Genomic DNA, 11,957 nt, shown 5'->3' on the forward strand with positions numbered 1-11,957 from the left:
TATAAACGATAATATAATAATTATTATTATTTGCAAAGTATTTTACAGCGATCTGAATATAATGAATAGGCACTAAATCTCTCACATGTGAACGTCAACTTTCGATTAGAATGCGTATTGCAGATTACACATGAACATTTATTAAAACCAGATACGATATAGAATTCGAATTTTTCTACAAATCAACGATGACTCCATATCGCGTTGCATTGCGAAACTACGAGCAATTTATGGTAATGGATCGCGATGTTCTAAATTCTCAGCTACTGATAATGAGTAATTATTCATGGCAATAATGCAGATAGAGTTCATATCTATGTACAATCACACAAAACTATATAATTACCCACTCTACCCTCGCTTTAAAATTGAATTTTATCATTTAATAAATATCCATAATTTATTAAAATTACACTCGAAATTGCGATACCTCTATTTAATATTATTATACTTTATCCAAACTTATTATAAGCCTATATCAAAATTCTTCAAAAATTATCATAACCTAAACGCGTTGTATTCAGTGCGATCGTTACCAACATAATTTGAAAACGATTTATCACAATCACAATAAACTTGAGAGAAAATGAAGTATCAGACGCGATTAATCATAAGCATTCAAGACGTTACTGCAATAAAGATGGATCGTTGCAAGAGCTTCAACTCAAACTCGATTACCAGTGTTACAATGATTTAATTATGTTCTACAAGTGTAATCGCTTTTACAACCGGTACTATCTTTCCTACATAACATCGCGCGAAATTAATCGCGTTCTCTATCACGCGAGATTTATTATTCAAATAAATTTAAATAAATTTAAATAAATTTATTTGTCATAAATATAAAGAAGAAAATTTGTTGCTCGATATTTTCATGCGTCGCTTATTTTATAACTTGTTTTATATTTTATATTTTATATATGGGTTACTCACTGTTGTATTCTCCAGGATCGCTGGGATCCAATCGTTTCGTTCTACGCCCGTGTTTGCTGTTGTTGTGGACGAACATGTTATCCGAGACGGCCAGCAGTGGTCCCTCTACTGATACTTGCGTGGCAATGACCACCTGTTACGGAACGTTCAAATTTGTCCACGTAAGATTTCAGTTCAAAATTGGCAAAAATTAGAAGAAATTACTTTTATAAAATAATTTTTAGACAAATTAACACATACAGTGGAATACGATTATCAGCTATAATCACGGATAATATCATCAATCGAGTGTTACTATATCAAGAATGTCAGTGATTATGAAAGTGGTCCAATTGGAAGTCAAAAATTGAAAAATTGAAAAATTTAAAAGAAACGATTTTATCATTATTTTCATTAATTTTGGGTTACCTTCATTTAAGCTACCACAAAATAAACCTTTTTCTGGTAAAATAGGAAGTAACTGAACTTATTTTTATTATTTTATAATATTTTTGGAAAACGAAATTTTTGATATTTCGAAACGAAATATATATGACTTAGGCTACTTTCGCAATCACAGGCACAATTAACCTTTTGCACTGGAAGGTTCTTTTGCTATAGAGAGACAATAACTCGAAAATTCTCTATTATATATTTAATCACATTTTTTGCAATAGCATTAATAGCAATCGCGCTTAAATTAACATTTTATTTGAATGTTTCATTAAGGTAATATTGCATTACAAATTTAAATTTAAATTTGACAGGGAACATTCATCTTTATTAAAAATTATAATTAATTTTTCAAAATTATATTTCATTTTCACAAATGGTGATTGAGAATCTCCTTTCGAATGCAAAGGGTTAATCTATTGTATATAATATTATAAGTAAAATTATTTGAAAATAATCTCTCTATTATTATCACTATGATTGTAAGAAAAAAATCAAAATTTTGCATTTAATTTCAGTAGTGCATTTCTGATTGGTACTAGTGAGACTTTTACATTAACAAAATTATTACAAAATATAAAAATAGTGGGTACAATAACTGCATCGAAAATACAACGGGTTGCAAAAATATTCGAACGCTATATTTCAATGCAATTCTCCAACTCAAAAATTCTGATTTTAATAAAAGTTTGCGTGTATGTAAAGTATAACCTGTTGCAAAACTTTTCAAATAAACAATGTTGAATTTTTCGTACTCTGCCGTTCTGTGATAAAAATTTTTCTCGGCCAAATCCCGTAAAAAAAAGGAAATGGGAAAATGTTAAAATTTTGATTGGTGATTTCATCTTCTCAAAGATATTTTCTGCCAATAAGAAAATTATTTAACTTATAACCCTTTACATACAAACAAACTTTCATTAAATTTTGTATTTTTTAATTAGAAAATTTCTAGTTTGGTGAATCATTATATATCAAGATGTTGTTGATAATAATTTCAAATTATTGAAAGAAAATTAGCATGTAACCTATTTATGGGGAAAAAAGTTCCTTTAAACACCATCAAAGTGCAAGAAGTTCCACAAATTTTTATCATGGTGTGCAATAACCAAAATAAAGATTTGTTTTCTGATTGTGAGTAACAAACTCCGAAAAACTCAATTATGCGAATTATATTTAGAAGCTAATAAATTTTTAAATAAATTTATTGCTATTTTCAGAAAGAATTGTTCACAGAAAGTATGGCATATATATAATAAATTGAGTATCATAATGAAAATTTCGTTATTCCCTGTTTAATGTTATTAGTCAATCATTGTTAATAAAGATTGCAAGTCCCAAAAGTGATCACATTAAGCGGATTCCACTGTAATAGGATATACATTATATTTTCAGTACATTTTGAGGCTATATTTGCATCTTGAACCTAAATTAAAAATTTTTCCTTTCATCAAGAATAATTTGCAACCACAGTTCTTGCATTAAATTTTACATCATTGTTATTAGAATTAATTTTTTAATTTACTTTAAATTGAAGTAAAAAGTTTGAGGGAAAATTTTCCTCGTCTGTTTTCTATTGAAATTAAAACAGAGATTAGGAGAAGAGAGACACCTCTATGGCTTCGTGCAATTAAATTCATATAATAGTTTTTCCATGTATTAAAATTTACGACTCCATTGTCAAATTGCAGGGAAAAGGGTGTGTTTACGGAAACTGTGTCGCACAACACGTTGCGTAATTTTATTTACGTGTTATGTAAGTACCGGTATATATGTTAATCATATCTCATGTGAACAAGCAATGCAACCTGATTTGCTGCATTGCATTATGTGTATTCGCCATGCATTCCGTGACTCTCGTGACCCCCTATTTGCACGTATGATAGATACTATCATACAAATGTATGAATATAATCTCATTAAAGCTGAGCCTAGGAATACACCTGGCTCGTGTAACCAACTTAGAGAATCGCGGTATCTAAACATCCTATAGCTACGATATTTCATCGATAGGTAGGTTCATTCGCAGTAATTGTACAATTATTTTCTCAAACGAATTTATTATAATATGATAAATTTTATTAAAATTTTATTATAAGAAAATAATAACGTATCCAATGATTTTCAGTATTTCTTTTTAAATTAAGGAAGTGCAAGAATTATAAGGTATGCACTCTTTGATAAAACAGAAGAAGGTTAATTATAGTTATTTTTTAAATATTTGACTGGCCTATGTTAGGTTTAGGAGGAAAGTGAATAAAAAATAGCAATTATTTGCGATATTCACGAAAATATTTAAAAGATAGTAATTTTTCTCCAATATTTTTATTAAGTGCATATTATAGCAATGACCTTTCTCTGTAAAATCAAATTTAATTTATATTCATGTGATTTATTTTTACCGAGATATATCACTTTGAAGTTACTCCAGGAATACTGAATATCCCCACTTTAGCGATACGTAATATTCAATAAAAAATAAAAATTTAAAATTTACGAAATCTAAATCTGTAAAATCTAAATTTACGAAAATATTTAGGAAATAGAAATTTTATATCAACATTTTTGTCGACAATACCACACAGTACAGTAATCTTTTCCTAAGAAATCAAATTTGATTTATTATTATTATTATTATTTTATTCATAAACAGACTATGGTCCATTTACATAAAATTTTACACATAAAAGAAAAGCTAACAAATTATATACATAATATATAAAATATAATCATTATTCAATCAATAATCATCTGTAATTGTCTTTCGAAAGTTTGTAAAGACCCATAAAAATAAATCTATACGATTATAAAGAGTGTTTGAGTCAGTAATAATACGATAAATTGGATTAATTAATCAAGTAATAATACGATAAATTGGATTAATTAATCCATATGTAGATCTGGACATATGTATATGAAAACCTGCTCTAGATCTCAATACACGTTCTGGCACATAGAAATTAATTTGCATAAGAAGAGAGGAGCAATCAATATGATTATTAATTATTATTGATTATAATGATTATTATTTAAATTGATTATTAATTAAATTAAAGATAAAACTATGGTCAGCTATTCTTGTTTGTGTAGACAATGTCTCCAGGTTGACAGTATTTAATATCGTGGAGTAATCACATGCTATGTATTAAAATTTTCAAAAATAGTAATTGAAATAACACATCCGATGACATAACCTGATTTTTCGATGTAGAATATATCATATGCATATATTTCCGCGAATAGAAGTTCGGACGAATTGAAACAAGCCACGTGGTTAACCTCGAGTTTGCCGGATGCAAACAAGAGGACGATGATTTTCGGGAGAAAGTAGAAAGAACGTTTATAAAATCGACTGGGCGGTTGGTAAACGCCCGAAGTTTTGTCCTTCCGCAACTTCTCAACTTTCTTGGCTAGTTGGCCGTAGTACCTAGCGCATAACGTCGTGCAAACTTGCCCAGCACAAGGGTGAGGATAACCCGACTGCCCTTCGCCAGAGAAATTTTCAAGGGAGGGGAACCCGTACAGCTAAAATTTTAATTCGCAACGTCAAGTAATAAGCAATTCCTAAACAAATTCCACGGAGCAATAAGTACTTTAACTTTGGTTTAGTCTCGAGCGAACGAATGGGGAAATGAATGCGTGAAAAATGTATTATACCTGTGATGAAACGTAAACTACCATAGATGTGCGAAAAATTAGTACAGATTCGTCCCATCGAGTAAAATTTTTAAAATATGCCTTTAGTTTTTAAAATTTGTTTTTAGCAAAATAGGTGAGATAATACGGAAGTAGTAATAATTCACAATTTTCTTTGAAAATAATTTTGTATTAAATTAATTTAAATAATTTCCATTCTTCCAAAATTCAACTATATCAATATCGATAAATTTAATAAGATAAATTAGAAATAAATAAAGATAATAAGATAAATTTATTTTATACCGTAACATTTTAAGAGTTAATAATTCTTTTTTAAAATAACTAAGACAACCTCAAACCCTCTAAAATCATCGTCAAATTTATCATATCACTTTGGTTTAGTCTCGAGCGAATGAATGGGGAAATGAATGCGTGAAAAATGTTTTGCACCTGTGATGAAACGTAAACTACCATACATGTGCGAAAAATTAGTACAGATTCGTCCCATCGAGTGAAATTTTTAAAATATGCCTTTAATTTTTAAGATCTGTTTTTAGCAAAATAGTTGAGATAATTCGGAAGTAGTAATAATTCACAATTTTCTTTGAAAATAATTTTGTATTAAATTAGTTAAAATAATTTCCATTCTTCCAAAATTCAACTATATCGATATCGATAAATTTAACAAGATAAATTAAAAATAAATAAAGATCATAAGATAAATTTATCTTATCCCGTAACATTTTAAGAATTAATAATTCTCTTCAAAAATAACTAAGACAATCTCAAACCTTTCAAAATTATTGTCAAATTTATCATATCACGTAAGATTTTCAAACTTCCCAATTTACCACAAAATTCCATTTTAGATCAATCCATGCTTGATTTATGAACAATTGTCACACGTTTATAGTATCGCGTAAAATTCAATAGTTCCCAATTTTCTTTGAAAATAATTTTGTATTAAATTAGTTAAAATAATTTCCATTCTTCCAAAATTTAACTGAATCAATATCGATAAATCTAATAAGATTAATTAAAAATAAATAAAGATAACAAAATAAATTTATCTTATCCCGTAAAATTTTAAGAATTAATAATTCTCTTCAAAAATAGCTAAGACAATCTCAAACCTTCTAAAATCGCAAGATTTTCAATCTTCCCAATTTAGCACAAAAAATGCATTTTTTCTCGGAATTTTCCAAAATTAACATCGTTCAATTACGCTAACTTTTGCGAATAAATTCCGCAACGTACTCGAAACGGTAAAATACAAATACAAAGACGTTAAAATAAACGATATTAAAATAAAAATAAAAATTTTCGTTACTATTAAATAAAATTAATATTTATACAACAATTTTACCCGAGAAACAGCTAAATCCAGCAAGCATAATCTGAGATTGCGATCGAAAAAGAAATTAGCGAACAGTTACGTTTTCTTTCGACCCTCGAGTCTTCTTTATTCGATTACAAAGTGGCCGAACAGAAAGGGAACGTAACAATCGCGCGATAAGGCGGAGAGAGCGAATGGAAGAAGGCGAAAAGACAGAGCGCAAAGTTTTTGGTAATTTATTTTTTAATTCTACCTTTTGTCTGTGGAAATGGATACGGACGGGGTGGCGAGATACGGCTGTCGGTGAGTAGGAGAGACCGTTATACGGAGGTGGGGGTGGAAGGGTGAACGGATACGGGGGTGGGTGGGTTGATGCCGCGCTGAGCTAATTGCCAACCCCTTGGATTACGTCTCTTGGATGGGGATCTCAACTTCCGACGATGGCCGACCATCGGGAAATTGCTGTCTCCTCGGCCAACTTTTTCTTGTCCTTTTGCAAATTAAAAAAGAATGCCTCCAAGTGGAAGCTACGCATCTACAGACGCACTATACAATGATACCCCGGCACGCTATTCTGCCAGACTTTTGGTCTTCTCCTCCCTCTCCATCCGCCCCTATAATTTCATGAGTCGCGTGACTCCAACCACGACCGACTTTTCCATGCCATTTTTTCATCCCGATAACTGCTACCTGTACTTTTCGAACGGATTATTAATGATATCGTTCCGAGAAATTAACGAATTGGATGGGTTATGAGTTATTATGGAGAGGGTAAGCAGTGAAAATAGTAGAAGGAATATAATTTTGGTAATGAAGTTGATTTTATGTCATAGCTTATTTTGACATATTTAACCCTTTGCACCTGGCGATTTTTTACGGAAAAATAGTAATTCGAAGACTTTTTGACATAAAGTCAACGATATTTTTAAAACGGCACATAAGAAATCGTATGCAAATTAAGACGTAAAATTATTTTACTTTCACATTCCATGCATCGTTGGGCAATTTTAAATTTGATATATCAATTAACATCGATCTTTGGAATTTGATTAAATGGTGACTGAGAAGCGCCTCTCGAATGCAAAGGGTTAATACCGGATGGCCACTGAAAGACTGCACGATGTGAAAGAAAAATAATTTTCATAAACACGTGAGCATTTAATTTTTCCTTATTTTATTGGGAAATATAATTAATAAATGTTTTTTGGTATTATACATATTCAGTATTTTCCTGATTATAAATACTGGATCTTACCACAGCATTTTCAATTTTTAAGTGGCCACCCTCTTTTTTATATGTAGCTAATAAGAATGTTTCATGTATAGTTATTTAAATGGAGGTTTTTTATGGTGTATGAAAAATGCGATGCCATGTAGTATTATTATATACTGTAGTAAGTATAATATAATACTTCATTAATATCAAAATTTTTATATTAAGACACTTCATATTTTGTATGCATTATTTGAAATTTGTCTTATTATATTATTATTATATATTTTATGTATTGTTATTTAAATGTAGGTTTTGTATGGTATAAGAGAAAAGTGATATCATGTAGTATTACTTTGTAATGTAATAAGTATGAATCAAAATTTTTATATTAAGACACTTAATATTTTGTATGCATTATTTGAAATTTGTCTTATTACATTATTATTATATATTATATGTATAGTTATTTAAATGTAGGTTTTGTATGGTGTATAAGAAATGCAATGCCATGTATCGTTATTATATAGTGCAATAAGTATAATATAATATTTCCTTAATATCAATATTTTTATATAAAGACACTTAATATTTTGTATGCCTTATTTGAAATTTATCTTATTAAAATTCATGTATTATATAAATAGACAATAAATAACAGAAATCTCAAGTATAATTTTGGTAATGCAATTGTTAGTCTAATATCATATTATGTACCTTACGTTAGCAAGAAGTTAGTAAGAATATTCTGTACTTGGTTCTTTGAATATGGTTCTAGTTATAATGCAGACAAGTGCGACATCGTGAAACACAAATATAATTTTGGTAATGTAGTTGTCAGTCTAATATCACAAGCATTTTAATAAGAATATGCTACGCGACGTTATTTCAACGTGGTTTCTGTGATAATGTAGATAAGTGTTATCTCGTGTAGTATTTTCACATAGTGTAATAAATGCAATATTTCATTAATACCGATATTTTCACACTAAGACTGATATTTTATATTTATCCAAAATATTGACAAACATTGAAAATTTATCTTTTTACGCAAATAAACGATAAGTAATAAAAATTAGAGTATAATTGTGACAAAATAATTAGTAATCTAGCATCTAACAGATATTTTAACAGGAACATTCTATATACCATTTTTTGAAAACAACCTTTTGTATTATTAAAAATCTTTTTACGTAAATAAACGATAAGTAATAGAAATTAGAGCATAATTGTGACAAAATAATTAGTAATCTAGCATCCAACAGATATTTTAACAAGAACATTCTATACACTGTTATTTAAAAATAACCTTTTGTATTATTAAAAACACATTTTTGTGAATATATAACAAAGTAAATTTGAACATAAATTAATCTGAAGAAATTGTTTTATATATTTAAAAATTCGTTTAAAATTAATTTCCTTCTTTATCATAAATCACTGTGTTACTCGAAATATCAATCATTTACCTCACTTGCAACACTGCGGATAATATAAGGTAAATAAATTAATTATTGTAAAATAATTATGCACTTGTACTTAGATCAATATTTCTTTAATAATAGAGGACTATTTCTTGAATATTTCAATAATAATTAATAACACGTTATCTTACCTGGAAGCGTCTCATATCACGTGGATTGCCGGCATTCTTAAGGCAGTTCTGGTTGCACTTGAGGAAGAACTTGAGGAAGAATCTGAAAGCAGAGGGGACCGGAGTTAAACGGTTGACAAGGTGCTTAACGCTCTTCAACGCCGAGAACTTAATTAGAACGCGAACTTGGCTGGAAAGTAAGTCTGAATATTGCATAAGCCAATCGTAAGCCCTGTTCTACTCGCCTCTATTATTCAGCATTTCTCTAGATTAAACCCCCAACCACGTGTTCTTCGACCTTTAGGACCGTACGGCATTGTATACTATGCCAACGTACGTGGCTACTGCGGCAGTCTACCAAAATGTCAGAGGGTGCATTCTTCTAAAAATATATTTTATTGAGATAAATGAACGTCGAAGCTCTGATCTTCATCTGGTGTGCGTTTATTATACCTTACTTGCAATATACCTCTATATTGCGAAGTAATGAAATAATTCATAAATTTACAAATTTTAAAATTCAGACGTTTATTTAAATAAAATTTTCTTTTAATCTTCTTGCAAGTGAATAATTGACAATTAAGGCAAATTATGAAAACACGTGTTAACCTTCTAGACATGAAAATCTTTTTGCTGTAGAAAATTGGATATATAATTATTTTATTTCAATGTTTTATATATTCTTATATTATTTAAAATTTACAAATTGACTCAATCTTTTATGATTTTTCTAAATGGCGACTGACAATGAGTGGTGTACCCCGAATGCAAAGGGTTAATTTACTAACTGAATTCGAGAAATATGTATAAATAAATTAGAAAAGTGTTCAAAAATTGTGTAAGTGACACGAGGAATATTTGAAGAAAGTATTAATCGTTAATTGCTATCATTAAACGTTTTAAAACGTATTAATTTGAATGTAGCTCAATACGAAAATTTGTATCATAAATTTAATATCATATATTATATTATAAATTATAATATTATTTTAATATCTGAATATAGCAATTTACATATTTAAGAATATCATCGAACTTCAACGATAATTCCAAAAGTATATTTAAAACACTAAACATAACCAATATATAAATAAAAAGTATTTATATTATTCACGAGAAATAAAATTTACAAATGTTCCTAATAAATTTGATTTATTTGCTTGACTTATTGAACAATATTATAATAGCAATAAATATATAAAAACAAATTAAATACTTTCTTTACAATTACATGATAATGTATATAGAATAACGTTTAAATTTTATATAAAATACATACATATAAATATTCCAATATCAAATACAAATTGGTTAACTATTCCACCATGTTCTAAACATTCGTGCAATTATACTTTCAAAAATATTTTACTCGAAGCTTAATTTGCATAAAATTTCAGTGTATCACCACGAAATAATTTCAAGCAACATCAATTATTACCTTATTTATTCTCTTTATTTTGCTTTAATGAATATCCCATTAAGCCATAATTAATACCTTAATAATGTAATTAACCATTAAATATCGATGTTAAAAGAGAAACATACACCTACACGCAGCGCCAATGTAATTTAACAATCAGCATCGACAAATAAACGTGGAAAACGAGAAAAATATCGAAGCATACGTAAACACATTAATATACGCATACACGAGTAAGACAAGTGTATCACACGAGTTAAACCGCGAGTTGAAAATAAAGTAAGAAGAAAAGGGGTAGAATTCGAGCAGACAAGCCGGCGGCTGAACTTTCATGAATTATGTAGAATACAGAGGGACTATTGAATTTGAGAAAATTTTTGTAGACGCGGGATGTTCGCGTCCACATTCACGGGAGTGAAAGCCAAAAGAAGAATTCGTGGAGGAGACAGCGCGAGAAAGAGAGAGAAATACGGATATATCTGTGTCGATAGATCGAGACAGATCGAGAGAGTGGAGAAAACTCGTAGGAAACAATCAGAAGGACCGAGACGATGAAGAGTTCGACGGATGAAGGGATAGTTTTCTGGGTGGCTGGTAGGCCTGTCCTCCCGTGGGACACCATTGTTATCCCCCTACGGACTGCGTCTATACGATCCGGGACTCCATCGAAAAATCAAACGCATACCTCCTAGCAGCGACGCCCGCTTTTTTCTTTCTCGTTTGCGCGAATCGTCCAAGCGAAACCGTAGGAGAAACTCGTCTGATTTCACGTCGTCGCCCCCCACCAATCAATGGTCCGTTTCTTTCGCGTTCCTTTGTCTATGCTGTTCCGCCGTGTTCCGCGCGTCAAGGAGGTAAACACGGCCGAGAGCACGCGTAGCGCACGGTAAATGCCGGTTCGTTTAATTTTATGGACGCTTGAAGGAATAAAATCGTTTAGGTGCCGTGTTATACACGCGAGATCCGTCGTACTTATCGTTGCGTTGATTTATCTCGTGCCACGTTTCATCGCCTTTCGCCGTCCTTTTTATTCCCCATAAACTTCCGAGAAAATAGAGCAGCGGCAATAATGGTATAAATAATGCCCTGTACCGAAGTTAATGAAGTCATTAAACTGACTGGTGAAACACACGACGTTCACGTAAGTAATCATAACCGTGCGATTGTGTATATAACCTTTATTAAATCTTCGAGCGTGATTGTTGTTACGTTCGATTAGGTATTCTGTCAAATAATTTATACTCGTTTGACATTCGTTTGAAGCGAATTTATATACGTGTGATCGGATATACGCCTTATATTGGTAATTCTGTATCGTATTAAATATTGTTGTCCGTTCGCAGGCCGCGTGGCGACATAACCTCGTAACATAACCTGAAACTGCTTACGATTA

At 30.3% G+C, this 11,957-nt stretch overlaps 1 protein-coding gene across 3 annotated transcripts in view; it reads right to left on the reverse strand.

The window, feature by feature from the left end:
* Positions 1 to 9,243, reverse strand: part of kn (EBF transcription factor knot) — a 28,200-nt gene extending 18,957 nt beyond the window's left edge. For 2 of the 3 annotated variants that reach the window (XM_017906770.1, XM_017906761.1), the window contains exons 1-2: positions 9,166 to 9,235; positions 934 to 1,066 (exon numbers count right to left, since the gene is read on the reverse strand). In XM_017906770.1, the coding sequence (XP_017762259.1) occupies positions 934 to 1,066; positions 9,166 to 9,180 (148 nt within the window). In that variant the 5' untranslated portion in view covers positions 9,181 to 9,235. Of the gene's footprint in view, positions 1 to 933; positions 1,067 to 9,165 lie in introns of all 3 variants that reach the window. The other variant, XM_017906778.1, reaches the window with a different exon arrangement.
* Between the last annotated feature and the right edge of the window lie 2,714 nt (positions 9,244 to 11,957).

This window comes from Eufriesea mexicana, unplaced genomic scaffold (genome assembly GCF_001483705.2).
Source record: "Eufriesea mexicana isolate 0111107269 unplaced genomic scaffold, ASM148370v2 scaffold4744748804, whole genome shotgun sequence".
Lineage (NCBI taxonomy): Eukaryota > Metazoa > Arthropoda > Insecta > Hymenoptera > Apidae > Eufriesea > Eufriesea mexicana.